This window comes from Elephas maximus, chromosome 19 (genome assembly GCF_024166365.1).
Source record: "Elephas maximus indicus isolate mEleMax1 chromosome 19, mEleMax1 primary haplotype, whole genome shotgun sequence".
Taxonomy (NCBI): Eukaryota; Metazoa; Chordata; class Mammalia; order Proboscidea; family Elephantidae; genus Elephas; species Elephas maximus.
The window spans coordinates 64,573,721-64,599,974 of NC_064837.1; the positions used below are offsets into that span (position 1 = coordinate 64,573,721).

Consider the following 26,254-nt stretch of genomic DNA (forward strand, 5'->3'; position numbering starts at 1 on the left):
CTCGCCCTGGGCTCAGCCAGGGCACTGGACCAGCCCTGAGGGTGAAGGATGAACAGCAGATGAATGATACTAAATGAGATAATGTCAGTGAAGGCGCCTCGTCAGCTACAGAGTAAGCTCCAAATGGGGGTGATTACAGTAATGAGAGCCATTACAATAATTATTATAATCATTGTGCAGGTGAGAGGAGGCTGGGATTGGGGGTGGCCTGGTGGGTGGCAGAGTGGGAGGGGCTCATGGAACTGGTCAGGCTGACCTAGACCTGGGCCATACTGGGAGCCCAGATCTGGTGGCCAGCAAGAGGCCTTCTGGGACTGCATCCAGCAGAGAGCGGGGCGGACCCTCCTCTACGCCCCGCTTTCCTAGACCACCAGCCCCACACCTGTGCCTTTCTACACCACAGGGACTTAGGCCTCAGTGGGCTGGGCAGTGAGTAAAGGCTCAGGCAGGCCTGACAGGGTTCTGCACACTCGAATTGGGGGGTCATAAAGGGGTCATTTGGGAGCGCTGGAGCCCAAAGGTAGGCAAAGCCCAAGAGTCTTTCTGTGGATCCAGCACCCCCACCACCCACACGGTGAAGGGGGCCTGGGCAAGCCCCTAACCCTTCAGGGTCTCAGCTTTCTCAGCTGCCCCTGGAGCTTCGCCACGTCTGTCATAGCAACCCTACAGGACAGAGTACAACTGCCCCATACGGTTTCCAAGGAGCGGCTTATGGATTCGAACTGCCAGCCTTTTGGTTAGCAGCCAAACACTTAACCACCGTGCCTCCAGGGCTCCAGTCCATAAAGATTACAGCCTAGGAAACCCGGTGGGGCAGTTCTACGCTGTCCTGTAGGGTCACTACGAGTCAGAATTGACTCCACAGCACACAACAACTGATGCTGCTGTTGGGGGCCCTCACTTTGAGAACCACTGCTGTGCCCCATGGGATAACAGCTTCTACCATCTCCTTGCTCCTCCCTAACCCTGCCTCGCCTAGAGGAAGGCCAACCTCTTCCACTCCTTCTCAGAGCTACTGTTTCTCTGTGGGAGAAAGGCCTCTGGAGCCTGTCCACCTGTGTCTCCTTGCAGGGAGTGCTGTGTACCGGAATCCCTGAGGAATAGGGAAGGAGGAGAGCTGAGAGCAGGTCAATTTTGTGATTATAAATTTTTTGTTACTTTGTTTTGTTTCCTGTGGGAAGACATCAGGAGGAAAGAGAGAGGCTGACAGGCATTTAATGTCTTGCTCTTTTAAGTTGGGGTTTAAGAAGTAGAAAAGTTAAAAATTTGGAGCTAGGGAAGGAAGAAAAAAAGTGGTCTTATGGAAAAAGTTTAAAGATAATTTTCAAAGCTCTCACTCGAAAGTTCATTTGATATACAAACCAGTCACCATCCAGTCAGTTCCGACTCATGGCGACCTCCACGTTTGTCAGAATAGAACTGTGGGTGTACAATGACTGTTCAGAAGTAGATCACTAGACCTTTCTTCTGAGGTGCCTCTGGGTGGACTTGAACCTCCAACCTTTTGGTTAGCAGCCAAGCACATTACCGTTTGCACCTCCCAGGGACTCCTGATATAATATAAAAAAAATATATAGATGTATAAAAATATCACATACTATTTGGCTTGCTCATGATGTTATCATTTAATGATCATGCCATTTGTATCATGGTTACAAAGCACTTCGACACATATTATCTTACTAAATCAAGAAGGAAAGTTTATTGGGATGATCTTTTTTAGTTACTAGAGGAGCCCTGGTGGTGTAGTGGTTAAGCACTTGGCTGCTAACCGAAAGGTTGGCTCCATAGGAGAAGGACCTGGTGATCTGCTCCCGTAAAGATTACAGCCTAGGAAACCCTGTGGGGGCAGTTCTACTCTGTCCTATAGGGTGACTATGAGTCAGAATTGACTCGACAGCAGTGGTTTTTTTTTTTTTTTTTTTTTTTTTAATTTAGTGACTGAATTTACTCTTACATGCTTCCCTGTGTGTGAAGCTACATGCCTCTGGACTCGGTAAGATCACTGGCATCTCTTAGCCGTTTAACCAGCTTTTAAGAGCCAGGCACAAGCAGGAAGAGGGAACAAGCCTCTGACGTTGAAGAGCAAAACAAAGAGAGCCATTCTTTTTTCTGGAATCAGGAGCTTAGAGTATGAAGCAGATGTGAAAGGCCACAACCTCCATGTTCAATCGCCCTAACACAGCAAACCCAGAGTCTGCTCCTAGGAGTGTTACTTCATTGGCCTCATTGCTGAGCTGTCACTGTGGCATTTTTATCATCCTTCCCAAACTATGAAGCTGAAGGCTTCCCAGTGAGGATTAGTGCCGCCCGCCCCCACCACCAGTTGCGCTCCTTAGTTGAATGTGACAATTCAGAACAACAAAGCCCTTCTTTCCCTCACGGCCAACACACAGGCCCTGTGCAGGCTCAGGAGGGACACGCCTGGGCTTTCTGGACTGTGTCCCCAGGCCCTGTGGGAACCCTGGGTCTGGGTGGCTTGAAAACACCTTTCTAGTACCAAGCCCTGGGAGTCCCTGGGTGGTGCAAACAGTTAGTGCACTCAGCTGTTAACCAAAAAGTTGGACGTTCCAGTCCACCCAGAATTGCCTTGGAGGAAAGGCCTGGTGACCTACTTCTGAATAATCAGCCATTGCAAACCCTATGTAGCACAGTTCTGCTCTGACAGGCACAGGATCACCGTGAGCTGGAACTGACTCAGTGGCGACTGGTTTGCTTTACTTTGCTTTGAGCCTATCAAAACCCTGCTTCATTCATCTAAATAACACCTTTCCCAGAATCCTGTAGTACCAAGCCCCAGCTGTATTCCCTGCTTGTAATCAAGGACGGTCACAGCCCTTGTCCCTTCCATCCCTCCCTCTGAATTGGCAGGTACTTTCTTCAGGGTCCACTCAGCTCCAAAGCACTTAAGGCCCAGCTGAAGGACAGGAACCCGTTCACCCAGCCGGCAGGACACATGCCCAGAGAGGGGGAAGGGGCCATGAACATGCAGAGTTCAGAAAAGGCGCTGATTTCCTCCTACCATCAAATACCCAGGCTCCTCAGAGGCGGCACCGGATCTGTCATTTCAACATCCGATTGTTGTGCACTGGACGCTCTAAGCGTTGCTCGCTCTACAACAAAGGCTTTCTCTTCTGGGGAATTTAGAAATCCTTTGGGGATAAAAGATCAGGGAGTGACAGAGGAACTCTTCAGTTTAAACATGTTATTCCTCATTCTAAAAAAGAACTCATCATCCAAGGAGTTTAAAGTTTTAAGAAAATTTTCAGGGAAAAAAAAAAAGGTTATTTTGTTCGTTTTCCCTTCCGGGTCTCTCTTTACAGCCAAACTCTGGAACTTGGAGCCCAGGCCCTGGTTGAGGCCAGCTCAGGGGCTGTCCCTGGGATTGAGGCCTGTGAGGGGCTGGGTGGGTGACAGGGCCTCTGCCTCCCCTCCTTCCTGGGGCTGCAACCCCCCAAGCTCCTTGGGGCTGGGGTGGGTGGTCGGTAGTTCATTCACGCATGAGCAGCTGTCTTCTGCCCCTGCAAAGACCTTCTTCCCCAGAGTAAGAGCCAGGAGCCCTACCCCCCTCCACACACACACCTCCTCTCACCTGGTGGGCCAGATTCACCCCTTCCTCCCCCCACCCCCCGCAGGTTTCCGGAACCACCCAGAAGATGCAGGTGGACCTGGAGCAGCACCTGGCCCGGCTCAGCGAGATCTTCATGGCCCGTGGTGACTACATCCAGACCCTGAAGCTGATGCAGCAGATGGCCGGCAGCATCGTGGCCCAGCTCTCAGGGCTGCCCGCGTGGAGGGACGTCACCGCCGAGCTGACCGAGGTGGCCAACCAGACCAGCTACGTGGAGTACTACAGGTGAGGGGCCGTGTAAGGCAGACGGAGGGGCGAGGGGTGTGCTGACTTCCTCCATCCATGCCTGAATCTCCGGGCCCAGACTGTAAAGCGCTCCTCTTGTCATCGAGTTGATTCTGGCTCGTGGTAGCCCCAAGTATGCAGGGTAGAACTGTGCTTCACAGGGTTTTCATGGCTGTGAGCTTTTGGAAGCAGATTGCCAGGCCTGACTTCTAAGGTGCCTCTGGGTAGACTTGAACTGCATCACCCAGGGACCTGAACTGCCTCTACCTGTATGCGTTGCTATCAGTTCCAGCTCATAGCGACCGTAGAGTAGAACTGCCCTCCTCCCCTACACTTAACATCGGCAGGAAATCAAGTTAGGGTTGCATCTAAGCCACTGTGCACGTTTGTGTCTCCATCCCTTTCTCCACACCCACGCCTCCTGTTGTAATGGGTTCCTGGAAACAGTTCTGCTTTTCCCAAGGGAGCTCAGTGATGCTAACCAAGAACTTGGCTCTGCTGGAGCTGCTCCACCCTCACTCCCTTGCACCTCCCATATCCATCCTGGCATTGATCTTATCAGTATACACGCCTTTTCCCGCACTGGAGTACAAGCCTTTTGAAGATGGTTGTCTCCTGGCTTTTAACTCCTACAATAATTAGCCAGACCTTGTATGAAACTACAAAGCTGGATGGCTATGCTCAAGAATCTTCTGGAAAGCAAAGATGGAGGTTGCCCAAGAGGAGACCCAGATCCTGTCACAGAGGATCCCTGTGAGTCAGAATCGACTCCACAGCAACGGGTTTTTGGTTTTGTGATGTTAGTGAAGCAGAAAGCCATTGGTGGAGAGGAGGGGTTAAAGAATTCGTTTAGTTTTTGCATCAGGAGAAATCATGATCAAAAGACTCCCCTCTTTTGTGACTGGGGGAAGTGTCGTGTCTCAGCTTCTACCTCTCAGGTCAGTGCAGTGGAAGGAGCAGGAGCAGCTAGATAAGGCTGGCCTGGGTTGGGAGGTAGCCTTGAAATTCTCTTTGTAAGGGAAAGAGAGGAGGGTGGTTTGTTTGGGATAGTCTCAGCCCCCTCAGCCTTGAAGTCCTCTTCCTTCTTCAGCCTGGGCTTTGGAGATGCCAGAGAGCAGGGATCAAGTTGACCAAGTTCCAGCTTCCTGTACAAATGAGGAAACTGAGGCTCAAAAGGCTAGGTGACTTACCCAGAGCTCCAGCAGATGTGTGTCTGCCTTCCCCCATCAGCCCTGAGGGATGTCTTAGTTACCTAGTGCTGCTGTAACAAAAAATAAAAGTGGGTAGCTTTTTTTTTTTCAGTTGTACTTTAGATGAAGGTTTACAGAGCAAATTAGTTTCTCATTAAACAAATAATATACACATTGTTTTGTGACATTGTTTGCCAACCCCACGACATGTCAACAGTCTCCTCGACCTTGGGCTCCCCATTACCAGCTTTCCTGTCCCCTCCTGCCTTCTCATCCTTGCCCCTGCACTGGCGTTTCCATTTAGTCTTATTTTATGGGCCCGTCTAATTTTGGCTGAAAGGTGAACCTCAGGAGTGACTTCAGAACTGAGCTAAAAAGGTGTCCAGGGGAGTTAAAAGGGTGTTGGGGGTAGGTAGCTTTAAAGAAATGTATTGTTTTACAGTTTCGGAGGCTAGAAGTCCAAATCAGGGCATTGGCTCTAGGGGAGAATCCCTCCTTTTGGCAGCCCCAGGCATTCCTTGACTTGTGGACGGTCCCTCGCTGGTCTCTTCTACCTTCGTGTGTCTGTCTATTCTGCTCTTTTTAGAAGGGATTAGATTTAGAGTTCTTGTTGTTAATGCGGAAACCCTGGTGGCGTAGTGGTTAAGTACTATGGCTGCTAACCAAAGGGTCGGCAGTTTGAATCCACCAGGCGCTCCTTAGAAACTCTGCGGGGCAGTTCTACTCTGTCCTATAGGGTCGCTATGAGTCGGAATCGACTCGACAGCACTGGGTTTTGGGTTGTTAATGCTGTCAAATCAGTTCCAACTCATGGCAACCCCATGTGGGCAAAGGAGAGCTACTCCATAGGGTTTTCATGGCTGTGACCTTTCAGAACCAGATTGCCAGGCCTGTCTTCCAGGGCAGCCCTGGGTGGGTTCAAACGACCAAACTTGGCTAGTAATCGAGCACTTAACTGTTTGTGCCACCCAGCTGCCATCAGGTTTGGCGTAGTACCACCCTACTCTGATATAAGAGCCCTGGTAGTGCAATGGTTAATCACTCAGCTGCTAACCGAGAGGTTGGCAGCTGGAACCCACCCAGCAGCTTGGCGGGAGAAAAGACCTGGCGCTCTGCTTCCATAATAAAGATTACAGCCTCTCTCAGAGGTTCTCAAACTTGAGCAGGCATTGGAATCACCTGGAGGGCTTTTTAAAACACCCATCACTCCAAAGTTTCTGATTCAGTAGGACTGGGGCTGGGCTGAGAAATTGCATTTCTAGCAAGTTCATAGGGCCCTGGCTGAGCACTGGGCTGCTGACAGGTCAGTGGTTTGAATCCACCTGTGGCTCTATGAGAGAAAAGACCTGGCAATTTGCTCCTATAAAGTTTACAGCCTAGGAAACCTTATGGGGCAGTTCTATTCTGTTCTATAGGGTCACGATGATTCCAAATCAACCCAACAGTACACAACTCTGATACAACCTCATAAACATAAAAAAAGAAAACTCCTATTTCCAAGCGGGGTCGCATTCACAGGTACAGAGGTTAGGACATCAACATAACTCTTTTTTTTTTTTTGGTCGGGGGGAGGGTGGACACAATTCATAACAGGGCATAAAGGCCAGAGGAGGGTGGGGCTGGAAGGCCTTGCTTTTGGGTGTGCTTCTTTGTGTCGGTGCCCTGGGGCTGCCCTGGGCTCCCCTGCCCCATCACAAGCACTTTGATGATCTGGCGGGGAGCCCAGTTCTCTGGGCATCCCTGTGCCAAGCTCAGTTCAGGCACAAATGTTGGTTGCAGTGTCCTAAATGGTGGACCCCAGAGAGCTGGGAGGATAAGACAGGAGACCTTGGGGAATCCAGGTAGAGATTTTGGCAAAGGATTGGACATTGCAGGGGCCCTTCCTAGATCTCTGGATATGCATGTCCCACCTTGCCTGGTTCTGAAGCCGTCAGAGAGTTCTAGAAGGAGAGGGAGCAGGTCCAAGGACATGCCTGCTGGGAGACTGCAGAGACGGTTTAAACCTGTGCCGTACTGTATGGTAGCCACCAACCACATGTGGTTATTACATTTAAATTAATCAAAATTAAATAAAACTTTATTTCCTGAGTTGCACAAGCCACGTTTCCAATTCTCAGAGGTCACATGCAAGTAGTGGCTACGAATTGGGTAGCACAGATACAGGACCCCCCCATCCTTGCCTGAAGTTCTATTGGCAGGCGCTGGTTTGGACACTCAGCCAGAAGGTTAAGGCAGGGGGATGGTGGAGTCCCTTTGTCCAGGCAGAAATGGGGGTGGGCCCCCGAAGACCCTCAGGCCAAGCACACAGGGTCCTTCCTGCTCAGGGCAGGGAATGTGCCCTGGCCTAGTCTGCTGAGCTAGTAGCTCGGGCACTGTGCTGTCACAAGGGTCAGAGTGGCCTGGGGACTCCTTTCTGGGCCTCTGCAGTGGTCAGCAGGTGGGGAGCTCTGCCCTGCACCCCCTGACTGCCCTTCCTCCCCACAGGTGGCTCTCCTACCTCCTGCTCTTCATCATGGACGTGGTCATCTGCCTGATCGCCTGCCTGGGGCTGGCCAAACGCTCCAAGTGTCTGCTGGCCTCGTGAGTAGCCTACCCCTGGGCCTCCTGAGCAAGCCTTAGAGAGGGACAGAGAGATCAGGGTCTGGCCAGGCTCAGAGAGTGAGGGCAGGGGGCAGCCAGGCTGCCAGAGCCACTTCCTGTCCCCTCCTCAGCCCCAGTGAGGAGAGACTGCAGCCACCAACTTGCAATCCAGAAACCAAGTGGTCAGCCAGGACTGAGCTGACCCTCCACGTATGCCCCATCTGTTGAGTAGCTGAAGAAACGGAGCTGGAGAATTAGAGCCTCCATCCTTTCTGACCAGCTCTCTCCTTCTCAGCTTGCAGGTCCAGCTGTGTCCCTTTAGCCCAGAGACATATGCTCCAGGCACAGGTTCCTTATGGTTCTTCCAGCAGTTAATAGGGCTGACGATGAGGGCAGGGGCCAAGGCTGCCTCCGGAACCCTGCGGGAGTCTTGGGGGAGGGAGGGCAGGATTGGAGCCGGGGGAACGGCATACTTTCTCTCAAGCCCCACGGTCACTGGAGGTCCATGAAGTGACAACAGTCACAGACTGTCCCCTGCCCGCCAGCCTCCACCGGAATTCCATCAGCGCTGCCTCTCTTCTAGGATGCTGTGCTGTGGGGTGCTGACCCTGCTCCTCAGCTGGGCTTCCCTGGCTGCAGACACCGCTGCCGCAGTGGTGAGTTGGAGATGTGGGGCTGCAGGTGGCGGGTGGTCAGCCAGATGGCCTGTCTGGTGGTACGTCCCTCTGGGACACCATGCCAAAACTGCAGGAGTAAATAGCCAGGAGACTGTTAGAAAAAGGGGACCAATCACTAAATGTGATTGCTCTGTGAACATCACGTCCTTTCAATCAGAGCCTGTACACACTGGAAGCTTCCAGAGCGTTACCTGTTGCCATCGAGTTGATTCTGACTCATAGCGACCCTATAGGACAGAGCAGAACTGCCCCACAGGGTTTCCAAGGAGCAGCTGGTGGATCCAAACTGCTGACCTTTTGGTTAGCAGCCGAGCTCTTAACCACTGCGCCACCAGGGCTCCTCCTGCAGAGCGTTCGCTCGTGGAAAGTAGCTTTTAGGAGTCACAACAAGAAGCACTCAACACACCAGAGCAAACTGAATCCATTTTTTGAGCAACCCACTAACTTGAGAAGCCTGTCTGGGAGAAATGACGACCCTTCCATGGACACCCCACTCTGCTGTGGGTGAGGGACTTAAAAAGGGGGGCCTCCTTCTACCGGTCCAGCTAGGCCTAATTAGGTGTGCTAGACACTTAAGCTACTCATACTTCCATCTGGTACCATTTTCATACCCTAAAACCCTCTTGAGGAGCCCTGGTAGTGTGGTGGTTAAGCACTTGGCTGCTAACCAAAAGGCTGGCTGTTCAAACACACCAGCAGCTCCACGGGAGAAAGAGCTGGCGATCTGCTTCCATGAAGATTTCAGCCTAGGAAACCCTATGGGGCAGTTCTATTCTGTCACATGGGTTCGCTGTGAGTTGGCACCCAACAACAGCAAAGGCCTGTGTACCATGCTACTTGGGAAAACATCAGGCCTCAAAAGGTGGGTGGGGACGTTGGGGGCCTCATCGTGTCCCCTCCCCTTTCGGAGGTTTGTTGCCAGGGTGATGACTTGGGCCCTCCCAGCTCATTTACATATGTTTAAGTGTGGCCTGGCTGTTCAGAAAGGCAAAGGGCACCTTAATTGCTCAGGCTTTTTTCTGAGACAAAAGACCAAACTGCATCTCACAGTCCCTCGTGCTCTGTCCAGAGCCCCCAGGGCAGGGCCAGCTTCCAGCCACAGTCCCGAGCCTGGAATCTCAGAAGTGAAGGAGCTCAGATCATCTGGTCTAGCTCCTTTGCCTTACAGGTGGGGAAACAGGCCCAGAGAAAGGACATGACTTGCCCAAGATGTGAGACCTGAAACCTGATTCCTTTCCCACCCCACTGGCCACTTTCCAGCACTGCTAGTAAGGTCTTAGTCTAGGTGGGATGGGCTGGGTCTGAGCCTCTGGTTGGAGGAGTCCCTCCCGCCTTTCAGAAGCCCCTCCTTCACCCACTTCCCCAGCCCGGGGGACATGGGAAAGGCCCTTGAGCTTGCCTTCCCTCCCATGGTGCTTGGACTCACGTAAGTAGTCTAAAACACACATGGTGCATGTTTCTGCACATAGTGCCTCAAAACGTTAAGGAAAAGTTGGGGGCTTCCTATACAGGTACGTTTGGTCTTTAATAGGCCTAACGCTTGAGTTAGCTGTGCACAAGCCTGTTCCATCCTTCAGCTGACTTTTTGCTGTGGTACCGACCACTGCCAGGTGCCATGGGATGCAAAGCAAGGCATGGCGTTTGCTCTTGAGATATCCCAGCTCAGTAGAAGGAAAAGCCTGAGGGCAGCTTCCTGCAGACCCCTGTGCAGGGAGGCAGGCGGTACCTGGAGGAAGTGTATGTGTGGTGGGGGGAGGGGCATGATTGACTAGGGGATTTCAAGGAGCCCTGGTGGCAGGCACAGTGGTCAAGCATGGCTGCTAACAGAAAGGTCAGCGGTTCAAACCCACCAGCCACACCACTGGAGGAGGATGTGGCAGTCTGCTTCCGTAAAGATTTACAGCCTCAGAAACCCTATGGGGCAGTTCTACTCTGCCCTATGGGGTCACTATGAGTCGGAATCGACTCACTGGCAGTGGGTTTTGGGTTCTGGCTCATTCAGGGGCCATAAGCCCACCAGGTGGCCTGCCTCCGTTCTGCCCTAGCTACCTGGGATGAAAGGGTGGAGCCTTGTATGAGAAGCTCCCACCAAACCCATGCTTCACTCAGAGACAAGTAACAACCAGGCCTTTAGTCACTTACTGTGGCCCTATAAGCAAGAGATACCTGGAGAAGGCCCTCCGGCTCCCCCATTCCGTATTTCCCCAGGAACTGTGCCTGGGTGAGGGTCAGGTAGACCCTTGCAGACATGGGACCCTCTCTTACTGTTTGGGGACCCTGAACAAAAGGCTGCAGTTTTCTGGGCCTGGGGGCCAGCGTTGGTGGGGTGGGGGAATGGGCTAGTAGAAAAATACTAAATAAAGTATCTTCAAGGTTTCCTCTTTCTTCCCTCTAATAAGGGGGCTTCAGCAAGGTGCCTGAGGCAGGCCTCTGCCGAAGCCCCCCACCATAGGTAAAGAGGCCCCGTGTGGAGGTGATGGAGTTAGGAGTGCAGATAAGAGAAAGAGTGTGGCTTGGGGGGGAGGGGGACGCCTGAGTCCTTGGCCACCCCCCTTCAGAGACTGCCACATGTCAGCCGTGCACCGGGCCTGGTTGGGGCAGGGGGCTGCCTCTAGACCTGCCAGGTGAGGCCTTTGTAATGGTCTATAGTCAGGCCTGCAAGACCACACGTAGGTTTATGACCAGAGCCAAACTCCACCCAGCAGCCCTGGACAGGGGCAGTTGCCCCCACGATGCCCACAGAAGACGTGGAGCCTGGGACTATGTGGTGTGGCTCGTGGCAGATTTAGGCAGAGCTGGGGCCAAGAGGGAGAGGGGGTGGGCCTTTCTTGTTTGTCCCCCTCAAACGGTTTCCACAGGCATGAGCTGAGAGCCAAGGACTTGGGGCCCCCTAAGATGCAGGGGAGGCTGGGTAGGAGTGCCCAGTCATGCTCAAAAGCCTCCCGATGTCCTGGGGAGCTGGAAGTGCCCCAGGGGAGAGGAGGGAGCCTGGATCCGGGCTGGCCAGGGCTCCAGGCACAGCTGCAGGCACAGCTGCGGCTCCGAGGGCCCTCCTGGTGGACAAGGGTAGGCACAAAGGAACAAGCCCAGCTCTGGTTCCCCTGGCCTGTCCCGCTCCATGGCCACCCTCTGCCTGCCGGGCACAGAGGCTGCTTCCAGCTGGCCACGGGAGCCACACTCTGGGAGACAGCCCTCACCGCCCAGGGGACTTCTCCCTGCACCAGGCTTCAGTGTTCTAGAAACCAGAGCGCATTGAATCTCCCAACGGGGTGCCAGGAATGCAAAGGAGCAGAGAGAGATGCCATTTTCCTAATTTGTTTAGTCAGGCCCTTGTGTGAGCCAGGGAGAGTGTGAGCTGAGCTGAATGGACCTTTGATAGGGCCCAGATACTGCTGCATTTTAATAGGAAGTGGGGTGAGGAGGAGCGAAGGGGGGCTGTCAGCGGGTTGTTGTGGAGAGCTTTTGTGTGGCCTCCGAGCCTGCAGAGAACTGTGAGCTGACACTGAGGCCCCTCCCCCTCCTCTCTGTCACCCAGAAAGGACCCCACTGCCCCTGAGAATCTGCTCAGTTAACCAAGAGATAGGAGGGTGGGTGGGAGTTAGGGGGGCTGGGTTCTGGCTGTCGGGTGATGCTCTGAGCCTCCTGGCCTCTGTGACCCCAGCTGTACAGCCAGTGATGACCTGTTTGGTGGCCCTCTGCAGGGTCAGGAGGTAAGGCGAGAGGGCTCAGGGGACAGAGCCACAGCCATTGGAAAGTTCTAGAAGGATGAGTTGTTTGTTCAGGGCTAGGAGGAAAGGGGGTTGAGATGGATTCTGTGATTCTGTGAGGGGAGATGTGCCAGTCTCCTGGGACTGCGTCAATGAAGTACCACAAAGAGGGTAGCTTGTATAGAAACCGAAATCTATTCTTAACACTTCTGGAGGCTGGGAGTCCAAAATCAGGGTGTCGGCCATGTTGATTCCTTCTAAGGGAGAATCTGTTCCATGCCTCTCTCCTAGCTTCTGGTGACGGCCGGCCATCCTTGGCGTTCCTTCGCATACAGATGCTTCCAGCTCTCCAAATCTGCCTCTGTTATCACGTGCCCATCTTCTCTGTGTGTCTCTGTCTCTTTGTATAAGGCCATCACTCAGACTGGATTAGGATCCAGTCTACTCTGGTATGACCTCTTGTTAACTGATAACGTCTTCAAAGACCCTTGCGGTCACCCAGCCAGGCCACTTGCTGGGAATGACACTCTCTGAGCCCCAGTACTGAGCTGGGACCCATATCCTCTAGGGTCCATGCTCCTTCCGTCCCAGCCTGTTGATATGAGTGGGTCCTGTACCCAAAGCCTCCAAGACGGATCCAGGGGAACGTAATTCTGAGAAAGAGAGCCCAAGGGAGGTTCATAGATCGACCCCCGGAGCCTATAAGACTTGAAACAGCCACACAAAAAATAAAATAATAGCTTCCTAACACATATCCTACATGCAGCTCCCCTGGGCCCAGGTCTGCCAGCCCTTGAGGGTCTGTCCAGAAGAGTTCTGTTTATATAGCAGCTCCCCTGGGCCCAGGTCTGCCGCAGGGTCTGTCCAGAAGAGTTCATGTTTATATAGTCCCTGCTGTCTGTCAGCCACTTTTCTGAACACTTTTACATGTATGAATTCATAAGATCGGCATTATTATCTCCATGTTATAGGTGAAGAAACAGGTATTGAAAGGATAATTCACTTGTCCAAGGCCACAAAGCTGGGAAAGAGCAGAGACAGGATTCAAACTCAGGGAGGCTGGCTCCCAGCCCTGGGTTCTTTCCCACCTCGGAATGAGCTGAGGTGCTGAGTGGCTGGGGCAACGGTTCCTGCCTCCCCTCTACCCCCAGGGCCCTGGTTTCTTGACTTTTCCTTCATTCCCCTTCTCTCCCTGGCTCAGGGCACCAGCGACTTTTGCGTGGCTCCCGACACCTTCATCCTGAACGTCACGCAGGGCCGGATCAGCACAGGTAAAGAGCGCTCCAGCTTCTGCTGCCCGGGACCACTCTGGAAGCCCAGGCCAGGCCCATGTGGCCAGCCAGAATGAGCCTCTACTCACCCCTTTCAGCTCTGTACTGTCCCAGCCCTTCCCTGCCCCAGGACTTCAAGGCCGGCTGGATTTCTGGGCCATGTCCTGGAAACAACCTCCTTTGGGAAACCTGGCTGGGCCACCAGGTCATTTGTGAGCTCCTGCCTGACGCCAATGGCTTTGCCTTGCAGAGGTGACCCGATACTACCTGTACTGCAGCCAGAGTGTGAGCAGCCCCTTCCAACAGGTACAGCCCACCAGACCAGCCCTCGCCCCACCCACAGCCCCTCCACCCACTCACTCCCCTTTGGTCCCACACCCCAACACTGAGCAATAAGGAGGGACCTGGAGGTGGCTGGGGTGTTCCTTGCTTCATTGGGTCCTCTGTCTAGCTGCTTCCCTGAAGGGTCAGTGCCCTTAGTCACTGTATTCTAGATCAGTGTTTCTTTAACCTGTGTGCACATCCCCCGTTGTTGTGTGTTGTCAGATTGGTTGCGCCTCATGGCGACCCCGTGTGAAGAGAACTGTCCCACATGGTTTTCTAGGTTGTAATCTTCACCAGGTCTTTCTCCCAGGTAGCCTCTGGGTGGATTCAGACTGCCAACATTTCAGTTAGCAGCCTAGTTCTTAACTGTGGCACCACCAGGGCTCCTTCCCATCACACAGGAGCTGGCTAGAACACAGATGCTATGCTGCATCTGGGGTGGGACCCAGGATTCTGCATTTCTGACAAGCTTCCAGTCTGAGGACCTCACTCTGAATAACAGGGAGCAAGAGGCTTGTCGTTCTCAAGAGCCTGAAAGGATGAGGGAGAAACTGCCTGCAAGTGGGAAGGGCCAAATCAGGGTGCTCCTGTGGGAACAGGCCCCGGTAGCTGGTACCCCTGGGCTCACAGCGGCTGTGCTCTCTCCCGGCACAGGCGCTGACCATCTTCCAGCGCTCGCTGACCACCATGCAGATCCAGGCCGCCGGGCTGTTGCAGTTTGCTGTGCCCCTCTTCCCCACGGCAGAGGTAAGGCCAAGGCCCAGGGCCAGCTTCTGAGAGTAAGGCTGTGGTTCTGTGTTCCCTGCCCGGGCAGGCTGGCCCTTCCCCCGGCTCGTCAGGCTTCTCTGCCCTAGCTGCTGTTGGTGGTTTTCTCTGCAAGCCCTCCCCTCATACCACACACCCTGTGTGTCTGCATGCTTGCCTCGGTGTCTCTCCCCACTTCAGAAAGATCTGCTGGGGATCCAGCTCCTGCTGAACTCGTCTGAGGCCAGCCTTCACCAGCTGACAGCCCTGCTGGACTGCCGAGGACTGCACAAGGTGCTGTGGTCCCAGGCATGTGGGGGGCTGGGGCGCACAGCAGGCCATTTCCTAGAGCAAAGCCTGGGCTCCCCTCAGGACTTGGCTGGATGGAGGGGAGGTGGCAGAGGTACCTGGCTTCTTGATTCTCTCCAGTGGCTGAGACACAGGCTTGGTGAAAGGGACAACATGGGGTGGGGTAGCATCCCATTAGCCCTGGAGTGCTAGGAGGCCCCGACCTGCCCTTTTCACTGGGCTTCAAGAGGAGGCCAGGGTTGGCTGTCCAGGAACTTGAAATATCAGACAGGCACACTAATGCAGGGAACACTTCAGGAGTGTGCGTCCTCTGGAAGTCAGCAGCTTTCACATCCCAGGTGGATTTAGAGCAAATGATAAAAATAAGGATCGCGATGCCGTTTACCGAGTACTTGGTTCTGTGCTCAGCACTATTCTATACGCCTCATATTCAGTATGTCGTTTAGCCTCACAGTTATACCGTGAATAGATTTTATTTCAAGGGAAATTTTACACTCAAGGAACAAAGATCTGTGTATGTATGTGGATGTCTATCACGTAGGACACTGAAGATTCCAGAGCTGGCGAGTCAAGGAGTTGGGTTTTGGAGCCGACTTAGTAGAACTCAGAACGTGGGCAGTGCTCCGGTATCCTGTCTCCCTCCACATGCGAGCCATCCAGTCCCGCAGCGAGTTGTGGCCACCATGAGTATCCTGAGTCTGCTCCTCTGGCCACGGCTTCCCCACCCTGCTCCCCTGGGCTCCTAATAGGTCCGCACATTCTCTCTTGCCCCCTTCCATCCTTACCTCTTGCACAGGGCAGCCAGAGGGGCTGTGAAATGAATCAGGTCACATCTCTTTCATCTTTGATCCCTCTCGGGCCTTCTGTCACCCCATGACAAGATCCAAACTCCCTGCCTGCCCCCAAGGCCCAGCATGACCTGGCCCCACCTGACCTCACCTCCTGCTGTCTTTGTTCTCCTTCCTGGACATCCCAACCTTGTGCCGTTGTCCCCTTCTTCTCAAGGTGTGTACCTTCTTGCCCTCCTGGCTTCACCTTAAATGCCCCCTCCTCGGACAGCCTTTCCCTGGCTCCTGCCCATCTCCCAGCATTTGTGCTGCCTTCTTTGGCGCCAAACCTCTAGTCCTAACATGCTCAGCAAATGTTTGTAGGGTGAGCCCAGGAAGCCCATTGTGTTGTGTGCCAGAGTGTGGCTGTCTCAGGTGCTCAGAATGGGGAGTGGCCAGGTGATCCAGGCCCAGCAGAGGGGCTTCCAAGAAGAGCTCAGAGCCCACATGTGCCCTCCACTCCCTGTCCAACGGCCTGTTCCTCCGTTCCCCCCAGGACTACCTGGATGCCCTCACTGGCATCTGCTATGATGGCATCGAGGGCTTGCTCTACCTCGGCCTCTTCTCCCTCCTGGCCGCCCTGGCCTTCTCCACCATGATCTGTGTGGGGCCACGGGCCTGGAAGCATTTTGCCACCAGGTAAGGAGGGGAGCGCCTGCCGGTTGGTACCCAGGGGTTTCCTGGGGGAGCAGGTGGGAGGCTCTGCTCTGTGACAGAGTCAGAGTAATAACCTGGGCTGAGAGGGAGGCAGAGGACCCAGGGCCTTTTCAGGTCCCAGAGGCTGGCTGAGTTTCTGCAGAAGCTTTCCTCAGAGTCCAGACAGACCCCCAAAGGGAGGTCCCGGGGCAAGAGTGGGGGGCTGAGGATGGTGACAGCCCCCATGCTGCAGCTGGCATCCCTTGTGTCTCTCTTCCTGGGCCGGACTTAGTGGTGTGCAGTGGGGAGGAGAATTTTGGGTGCTGGGAGAGGGCCCCCAGGGCATACCAAGGGTCGGCTGTAGTCAGTGTTGTCAGGGAACCTATGGTCTCATTGAGGAGACAGAGGGACAAAGTGGTATCTCAGCCCCTCGTGAGTAGATCAGACACTCAGTGTGTACAGTCAGGATGGTGGGCTTCCTGGAGGAAGAAGTGGGCATGAAGTTGGGAAAGGGGAGGAATGATTGGTAGGAGGCTGGGCTGAGGACTACATTTTAGAAGAGACTCAAGGAGATCTGTCTGGCCAGAGTGAGTCCTGGGAGAAAAGATTGGGAAGCAGACAGGACCCCTGGAGCCTCCCTCACCTCTCACACACCCCCCCCCATTCCACATCTTTTTTAGGGACAGGGACTACAACGACATCGACGACGACGACCCCTTTAACCCCCAGGCCCGGCGCATCGCTGCACACAACCCCCCACGGGGGCCGCTTCACAGCTTCTGCAGCTACAGCAGCGGCCTGGGCAGCCAGACCAGCCTGCAGCCCCCGGCCCAGACCATCTCCAATGCCCCTGTCTCCGAGTACATGTACGGCGGGAGCTGGGGCGGGGGGCACCCATCCCAGCTAGGCTCAGCTTTCAGCCCTAGAAGGGGGATGGTGATTGCATGTTCAGCTCCAGAGAGCCAGGTGGGAAGGGAAGGCATGAAGGCCACCCAGGGCCACCCCTCTACAGCCACAGGGTGCCCACCCAGAAGGGCCCAGAGAGCACCTATTCACCCCTCCACCCACACGTGCAGAAGAGGAACCCACTGTACATGCCCATCAGCAGGCATTTGCCACAAGCCCATGGAGTGGGCCACAGGGACAAGAAGCTGCCACCTGCTCCCCATACCTGTCGCCCTAGTCCGCTGCTTCTCCCTGGACCCCTCCTAACACATTTTCCTTTCTCTTCCTGCTCACATGCCCCCATCCATGCCTGTCTGTTTCATCCCCTACTCCGGGGTACACACCACAGGGACCTCATATAGCAATGGGTATGCGCACTTAGACCCTTTACCCCTCCTGAGCTCCTATCTTGGCCCCCGCAGGAACCAAGCTGCACTCTTTGGTGGGAACCCCCGCTACGAGAACGTGCCACTCATTGGAAGAGGCTCCCCCCCTCCCACGGTAACCTGGACTTCCACTGGGGGAGCAGGTGGGAGGGAAATAATTAAAAACAAAACCTTTTGCTGGCCCAGTGAGACTGCTCCACAAAGGTATAAAAGAATGAGATAGTTTATTTTGGAATAAGCATGAAACCAGCCTGAAATGGTTGACACTGGCCACCGGATGAAAAGACTGCAGAACAGTGAGACATCTCACGCTTTTGTATAGCCGGGCAGAGCCAACCCATTGGACGCCTGTTCTCAAGATAAACGATAAGTTGTCCTCAAATGAGAGGATTCAACAGCACCGTTTTTCACACATTTCTCAGTTGCCATTGAGTTGGTTCTGACTCACGGTGACCCCATGTGTTGCAGAGTAGAACTGTGCTCCACAGGGTTTTCATGACCTTTCGGAAACAGATTGCCAGGACTTTCTTCTAAGGCACCTCTAGGTGGGCTCAAACTGTCAACCTTTCAGTTAGTGGTTGAAAACTTAACGATTCTTGCAATCCAAGGACTCCTTTGTCATCCATAATCCATCGTAAAGCCACCTGGTTATTAGGGTATAAGCTGACTACCTTTATCCAAAGGAAGATAAGACTTCCCACATCTCTATGACAAGCAGGGTATCACAGCTTGGAACCAGGCACCCAAGTTAAATTCCTGGAAAGTGGGAGACTAGGCCACCGTCTCCCTTGAGGCTTGCATTTCAGAGATGAAGCTAAGACCCTTAAGAAGCATTCCTGAGTTTTAAAACTGACAAGGGGCTTATTTAGCCTTTAAAAAGATTTACATACATCTCAGAGAGGGCCCTGGTGGCATAGTGGCTAAAGTGCTTATAGGCTGCTAACCAAAAAGTCTAATCCACCAGCCGCTCCTTGCAAACCCTTTGGGGCAGTTCTACTCTGTCCTTTAGGGGCCTATGAGTTAGAATGGACTTGATGGCAACAGATTTTGGTTTTGGCAAAGGGACAGAGAAATAAATTACAAATTTTCTAGAAAAAAGGGGAGATAGACTCTTTCCTGTTACCCAGATTCGTATCTGCCTTTATACCCTCAAGGAGTGGCGCAGTGGTTAAGCGCTGGGCTGCTAATCAAAAGGTCAGTTGTTTGAACCCACCAGCCACTCTGTGGGAGAACAGTGTGGTGATCTGCTTCATGAAGATTCCAGCCTTGGAAACCCTACGGGGCAGGTCTACTCTGTGCTACAGGGTCAGTATGAGTCGGAACCAACTCAATGACTCGATGGTGGTGCAGTGGTTAGAAGATCAGCTGCAGACCAAAAGGTCAGCAGTTTAAATCCACGAGCTGCTCCTGGGAAACCCTATGGGGCAGTTCTGTTGTGACCTTCAGGGCTGCTATGAGTCAGAATCAACTCCATGGCAGTGCGTTTTGGTTTGGTTTATGGAGGGCAGGGTGGCTGGGATGGCAGTCATACCAGACAGCTCATACTAGATAGTCTTCCTCAACCCCGCCCAGCTCTCCTGCCCCTGGAACTGTGCCCCAGTGGGGTCTGTGCCTCCTGCCCACTACACCACCTCCAGCCAAGGACACCAAGATGCATCATCAGGGCAGAAGCCTGCGGTGGAGGGTGGGCAAGCTGAGAAGGAAAGACCATCATGCTCTTTTACCCAAGAGAAGGATCTGAGGGTCACAGGAATACTAGCTGATACAGAGAGAACTATAGACAGAGGCAGTAGGATGTAGAAGGAGTCCTGGTGACACAGTGGTTAAGTGCTTGGCTACAAACCAAAAGGTCGGCAGTTCAAATCCACCAGCCGTGCCTTGGAAACCCTATAGGGCAGTTCTACTCTGCCCTATGGGGTCGCTGTGAGTCGGAATCAATTTGAAGGCAATGGGTTTGGGGTTTCTTTGGTTTAGAATATGGAAGATCAGGTTCCAGGGCCAAATGCAGGTTCAAATTCCAGCTTGTCACTTATGATTTCTGTGACCCTGGACAAGTACTTCACCTCTCCCTGCCTCAATTTCCCCATCTATAGGATGGGGATGGTAATAATAGCACGTACCTATTAATGTGGCCTTAATAAGAAAGGAGGGGCTGGAAGTCTGCAAGAGGGGTGGGCAGCAGAGCTCTGGAGCCAGGTGTTGGTCAGGGAGGGAGCCCTTGCCTTCGCTGTATGATGGCTGTCACCTGCCACACCCAGGTGCTTTGGGAGGGGATGGCCAACACTGGAGACTCAAGTAAATGGATGAAAGAGGGCTTGGGACCTGAGACCCCAGGATGCTCGTGGGGCATCCATTGAACCAACCTCCCAGATGTGACTGGGATCCAGTCACTGTCTTCAGGAAGTGTACGGTCTGTAGGAGGGGAGTCAGGAGAACTTTCCTGTGGTTAAGTGCTTTGGAATGGGGAGTGGGGGGGCCGTCGGTTCTGCCCTGGAGACCCCAGATGGTTCCGTGGAGGAGGTGGCATTTGAACCAAACCTTAGAGCAGGGGTGATTTTGGCCCCCAGGGGACATTTGGCAGTGTCTGGAGACATTTTTTCTTTTCAAAACTGGGGAGAGGGTACTACTGGCACCTAAGGGGTGAGGCCAAGGGTTGCTGCTGACCTTCCTACAATGCCCAGGTCAGCCCCCACCACAAAGAATGGGCCAGCCCCAAATGTCAATGGTGCTGGGTTGAGAGAGCCTGTTCTACCCAGTCCTCTGTCTTTCCCTCCCGTGACTCCTCCTTGGTGCCTCTACCCAGAGCGTCAAACCTGCCAGTTTTTAAGCAGCTTTGCAGGCAGCACTAGACCCAGCCTGACTCGTTCTCTCTCTGGGGTCCTCAGGAAGGGAAGGTGGGCTGTTTGGACTGCATTTTAGACTCCAGCCTGGCTTCCTCGCTCACCAAAAATCTCTGGTATTCCTGTACCTCCCACAGCCACTGGGATCCAGAAATACAGATTGAGTTTAACATTAATCCAGGCAAAACACAACCAGGGGAAATCTGAAAAAAAAGAATTCCTTGATGCACTGTGGTGCCAATTAAAAATGATTTTTGAATTACCTTTTGTTTTGGAACCCACTGCCCTCGAGTGGATTCCAACTCATAGCCACCCTATAGGACGGAGTAGAACTGTCTATGAGTCGGAATGGCAGCCGGTTTTGTTTTGGAAATACCCAGGCCATTTCTCCTGTACTAGCAGAGATTAAGAACTGACCTTATTTGCAAGGCTCCAGAGCAGAATAAACCTTCCCTAGAATTAAGACCTGCCCATACACACTTACTGCTTTGATAAAGTTGGCTGTCAGGCCCCACCCAGCTCATCCTGCCCCAGGGAAGACCCTTCCCCACACCACACCCCAAGTAAGCTGGGTGAGATACACCCAAAGGTGCTGTTGAGCAAGAAACCCCAGGGCCTGGAGCATGGGAAGGGACAACCCACCCTCCCCCTGCTGCCAGCTTTGAATACCCACTGGTACTCCATGTGCCTGCTGTTGGGGCAGTTCCTCCCTCTTCCAAACTCCATCTCTGGGACAGACAGGACTTCCCCAGTGAGTGATCCCCCCAGCAAAGCCAACCGGAATGCAGTCTGCTCCCTTGGCTAGAAAGGTGTCTTCCCCCAGAGCTCTGCCTCCTGGAATCCTTCCTATCCTTCCAAGCTATTGCCTGAACTTGATGGGTGAAAAGGACCTGGGTGCAACTGTTAAAAAAAAAAAAAAGACCTATCCTGGACCTCACATCAAACTCATGGAATCAGGATTTCTGGGCAGTTTTTAGTTAACAGACCCCGCTCGATCCTTATCACCAGAAAGTTTGGGTAGCTGCTCCTCCAGTTCTGCTGAAGACTGGTCAAACAGCCTGCTGGGTCCACCCCCAGCTCCTGATTCCAAAAGCCTGGGGTGGAGCCGAGGGTTAGGTTTGCATTTCTAACTTGTTCGGGGGAAAGCTACTACCGCAGGTCTGGGAACCACACTTGGAGAATCACCGCTCTGAGGTGGGTTTCTCAGCCTGCTGACGTTTGGGGCAGGATCATTGTTTGTGGTTAGGCTGTCCTGACGTTGCACGATGTTTAGCAGCATCCCTGGCCTCTGTTCACTAGATGCCAGTAGCACTCGCCCCCACCCCAAGTCATGAGAACCAAAAATGACTACAGACATTGCTGAATATCTCTGAGGGTCAAAAATCGCCCCCAGCTAAGACCCACAGGGTTAAAGAGCCTTGTCCTCTTGTCCAGCTGGAGGCACTCCCTCCCTCTCTGGTGCCAATGGCCTGGCCCCCCAAATGTCCCTGAGGTCCCAGAGACAGTAGTCAGGGTCCTGGGGTCAGTGGACAGACAGTGTGGGAGCTTGTTAGAAATGCAGAATCGCAGGTGTTCCCGAGGTGATTCGTGTCCACGCTAGCTGAGCCTCACTGTGTCAGTGACCAGGACAGGATCCCTAGCTGGTGCTGCTATTGAGCACTTTCTTTGCGTGAGGTCACTGCTGCTCAGAGCTGGCTGCATACTGGAATCACCTGAACAGCTTTGAAAACTACTGGTGACTCTGTAAGATGGTTCATTTTATGTCATGTGAATTTTATCTCAATTTTTAGGAAATGCAAGTGGGGTGGGGCCTGGGCATGCAGATCTCCTAAGCTCCCCCTGGTGTTTCTAAAGAACTGCAGTGGGAGGGGTCGTGGCTGTGTTGTGTCATCTCAGCCTTTCAGGGTGAGAGCTGAACACTCTCAGGTGCACTGGACAGGTGGGGAAATAGGCTCACAGACTGGAGAACCTCAGCCATGGTCACGGCACAGCTGAGGTCTGCACCTGGCTCCTGAGCCTAGCGCCTGTACCACAGCCAGCTTGCCCAGTGGGCTCCTAGCTGCACTGGTGCACCCTGCTGCAGCTGCCCCTGACGTGAGGTGATGGCCTGGGTGTTGTCGCCCCCTTGTGCAGTGGCGTGCATTGGAGTGGAGGTGCAGCATGGTGGAGGGGTGGCAGCTAGCCTGTGAGTAGGTTTTGCATTTGAGGCTGCGAGCCAGAAGTCCTGATGGACCTGGGCTTGAGTGGGTCCCTCTCCACCTCCCAGTCAAGGGCTGCTCACCTGGGGGCTGGATGTACCACCAGGCATGGCCACCTGCCCAGGCCTCTGTGGTATCCTCCAGTCCCCACAGTATACTGGGATTAGAACTCGGTACCTGGCTGCTGCTACAGCAGGTCCAGTTCTCACACTCTGAGAAGTCTGGACACCTTTACTACAGTGTCCAATTTGTCTGTCCCTGAGGCATGGTCCTCTGCTGACTGACCCTCTCTTCTCTCCCCACAGTACTCCCCCAGCATGAGGGCCACCTACCTGTCCGTGGCGGATGAGCACCTGGGGCACTACCCAGCCTAATGACACCTGCCCAGGGTTCTAGCCTCCTCGCAGCTGCGTTTCTTTCATAGAAACCAAAGGCAGGACTATGGATGTTGGCACCGAGACTGGTGAAGATGCAAGCCTGGGGTTGCCTCAGAGGTTCCTGACTAAGGCCCAAGCTGGAGGAAGACCCATGACTTGGGCAGCCTCTCCCTCTTCTGTCTGCTGCCACCAAGCACTTGGCGGCCTTGGAGGTGCTGCCCCCAAGCTGCCACTCCTCATCCCCTCTCCACAGCCTGGCTGGACCCGACCTGACCTCCACTCTCACCAGATGGGGCAGGCAGCAAGGACAGGGCCGGGCAGGTGCCGCCACCCTTGGAGCCAATCCCTCTGGGGGCCCCACTGCCAGGACCTGGCCCCCTGTTAGCTTAGCCAGGCTCAGAAGCCCGGGTGACCTTTCTCCGAGTTGCCGTTGTCCTTCACGGCTGCCCTATTGGGGCAGCATTTCCCTACAGCCTCCATGATCTCACCTCCATCCCAGAAATGATGCTCTGAGGTAGTCAGCTGTGGCCAGGGGCGGTCTCAGGTATTAACAGACACTTTGAAAGCGACCTTAACTCTTTTTTTTTTCCCTCCCAGTTTTTAAATATTTTGATTATCCAAAGAACCAATGCCTATAGCACGTCCAATTTTTACTGTAGACTCGGCGCTCATTCCTCAGCTTGGTTTTTCTGCCACTACTTGGCAGATTTTTCTGGCACTGACCAGTTCTTGATGGACCTGGAGGTGGGGCTGGACTTTTAAACAGAATAAAGATCAGGGAGATGTTCTGCCCCAAGCTGCTGTTAGGTGGGGATCTGGGTTGACCCCACTCCAGAGGGAGGCTCTTTAAGAAGGGGGAGAAGCTGAACTGAACAGAGCCCCCTGTTCTTGGTGGGGTTGGGGTAGCTGAATGGCCAAGCCACCTGTCCCCTCCCTTTTGTCTTCAAGCAAGTTTGACTTGGTTTTAGCAGAAGCAGGGTTTAGCAAAAGCAGGACAACTGAGTCTCGAAGTGGAGACAGGCTACTTCCCTACCTCCCGACTACCGTGTCCCAGGCTCCTGACTGTACCTGCTAGATGGAAATGATCTTGTTGGTCGGGAGGGAATAATGACCCACCTTCCTGCCCTGCGGAGGATCCAGGGTGAGGGTCTTTGGTGCTCCAACCTCTGCCAATTCGGTGCACAACAGGGAACCCCCTCCCCTACCTCATACACCAAAGTAGGGACACGGGGTGCCATGGCTTGGGGCGGGGCTCCCTTCCTGCTTGGGAAGAGCCACTTTGTCATCAAAACACCTACAGCAGAGTGGTTCCCAGCCAAGCCTCTGTGACAGAACTGGGCCTGTGTCTCACCCACACTAACCTGTACATACCGTGTACCATAAGCCTACCCTTTGTATGTCCATGTTGCGTGCGGGTGGGGGTGCCTGCACCATCAAGGTGTTCTTAATGTGTCATTGTTGGCAACTAGAAGAGGTGTTTTGAATGCATGTAAACTGAGCTCAAATTCCTTGGGTGGCTCCTGACGGAGCCAGGTGGGCAGAGCTCTGCTTCATACCTGTGTAGCCTCACCTGGAAGAGAAATAAACCACTTACACTAAATATGCAGTGAGCCTCCCGCTTCCTCGGCCGCAGGGAATAAGGCAGGTGTTGAGCAGTCTCTTCCAGGGTTATGTAGTAAGCAAGGAGGGGCTTCAAAGCAGATGTCAGTAACAATTTCAGTGACAGGATTGAAAGATGGAGCCTTGAATGAAGGTCACAAGGCATCTCAAAAAACAGGCCTCACTGCTGCCCTAGTCTTTTCTCCCCAAAGGCCATGCTCTTAATATTCTTGGTAATGGTGTTAGGTTCTGTCATAGTGACTTCACGTGACAGAGTAGAACTGCCCCATTGGGTTTCCTTGACTGTAATCTTTATGGGAACGGACTGCAGGTCGTTGACCCGTGCGGCTTCTAAGTGGGTTCAAACCGCCAACCTTCAGTTAGTAGCTGAGTGCTTAACCACTGTGCCATCAGGCCCCTTAATTTCATTCACCCTGTTGTTCAGCCATCACCACCGATGGTTCCCAAATTTTTCCATCACCCTTAACAGAAAATGAAAAACAAAAAAACCCTTTGCCGTCGAGTCGATTCCAACTCATAGAGACCCTATAGGACAGAGTAGAGCTGCCCCATAGAGTTTCCAAGGAGTGGCTGGTAGATTCGAACTGCCGACATTTTTGTTAGCAGATGAGCTCTTAACCACTGCACCACCAGGGCTCCAACAGAAGATGAGTGTCCCCTAATATGTTAATTGTTAATTAAGTGCACAACAACTGTACGAGATCGTTCATTACAACAAATCAAAGGTGCAGAGAGGTTGAGGACTTGGTTGGGGCAGGTGACCAGAACCAAGAGTGTCTGACCCTGAGCTCCCGTCTAGACGCCCCCTCCACTGGACCCTCTGTATAATGCAGTGGGTGGAGGGAGGGCGGGGGGCCACTTCTCCCAGGGGGAGCATGCACGCTGCTCACCAGCTCTGTATCAGTCCTTACGAGCTCTCCCTAAACTGTTCGCCTTTCCTGGCAGAAGCACAGCACCCTTCAGGCCTTTTTTGCAGTGTCTCATTTGACATGAAAAACCCAGCCAGCCCAGGAAGGCTTGGCAGGGCCAACACCAGGTCTCCCAGGAGTCACTAAGCTACTGTTGACTTGTGTAGCACCTGTGTGCCTCGAATTGACAGTGTTTCAAGGTGCTTCTCTAAGTGAGCAGCTTCTGTGTCCTTTGGGAACCCCTCCGGGGAGGTGCAGAGGCCTCTGTACCCTAACAGCCCAGGCACAGGACAGAGCCAGGAGCAGGGCATCCCTTGAGTTCATGGGAATACAATTTTCCCACCCTTAGTCTAGTCCTAGCAAAGTAGCCTCCTTTCTCCCTAGACTTGGAATACCAAGAGCAGCGGGGAAATGGCTTGGAGGAGCGGGGTACCCCTTTTCTATAACTCTTCTGACTTTTTTACGGTTACTGCAGCTCAGTATCCAAATGAGATTTGCTTTAGGAGCTTTAACTGACTCTGGGATCTATCTGGAGTGAGGCCTGAGGTGCCGGCAGGCCCTGCATGAGACAGGAAGGACGCTATGTGGGAGTGTGAGGCCCAAGGGTCGTTCTGACCCATGTGTGTCCAGCTCCCTCTCCTGTCCCAGCCTGCACCCAAGGGCAAGGGGTGGGAGGGGAGCTCTGTCTCAGTTACCTAGTGCTGCCATAACAAAAATAGCACAAAAACAGTTTATTTTCTCACTGTCCTGGAGGCTAAAAGTCCAAATCAGGCTCTCCACTGTGTCGGTTCCTTCTGTGGCCTCTCCTGGTTTCTGGTGTCTGCCATCAACTCTTGGTGTTCCTTTGTAGATGGATCTT

The 26,254-nt window shown here is 53.4% G+C and overlaps 1 protein-coding gene across 3 annotated transcripts in view; it reads left to right on the forward strand.

Moving 5' to 3' along the window:
- Positions 1 to 26,254, forward strand: part of TTYH2 (tweety family member 2) — a 45,987-nt gene that overhangs the window by 17,321 nt on the left and 2,412 nt on the right. The window contains exons 4-14 of one of the 3 annotated variants that reach the window (XM_049861437.1): positions 3,636 to 3,856; positions 7,531 to 7,626; positions 8,210 to 8,282; positions 13,212 to 13,281; positions 13,532 to 13,587; positions 14,260 to 14,352; positions 14,551 to 14,658; positions 15,982 to 16,124; positions 16,802 to 16,987; positions 17,489 to 17,567; positions 22,796 to 24,487. In XM_049861437.1, coding sequence (XP_049717394.1) covers positions 3,636 to 3,856; positions 7,531 to 7,626; positions 8,210 to 8,282; positions 13,212 to 13,281; positions 13,532 to 13,587; positions 14,260 to 14,352; positions 14,551 to 14,658; positions 15,982 to 16,124; positions 16,802 to 16,987; positions 17,489 to 17,567; positions 22,796 to 22,864 — 1,194 coding nt within the window. In that variant the 3' untranslated portion in view covers positions 22,865 to 24,487. Of the gene's footprint in view, positions 1 to 3,635; positions 3,857 to 7,530; positions 7,627 to 8,209; positions 8,283 to 13,211; positions 13,282 to 13,531; positions 13,588 to 14,259; positions 14,353 to 14,550; positions 14,659 to 15,981; positions 16,125 to 16,801; positions 16,988 to 17,488; positions 17,568 to 22,795; positions 24,488 to 26,254 lie in introns of those variants that run through there. The other 2 variants (XM_049861440.1, XM_049861439.1) reach the window with 2 other exon arrangements.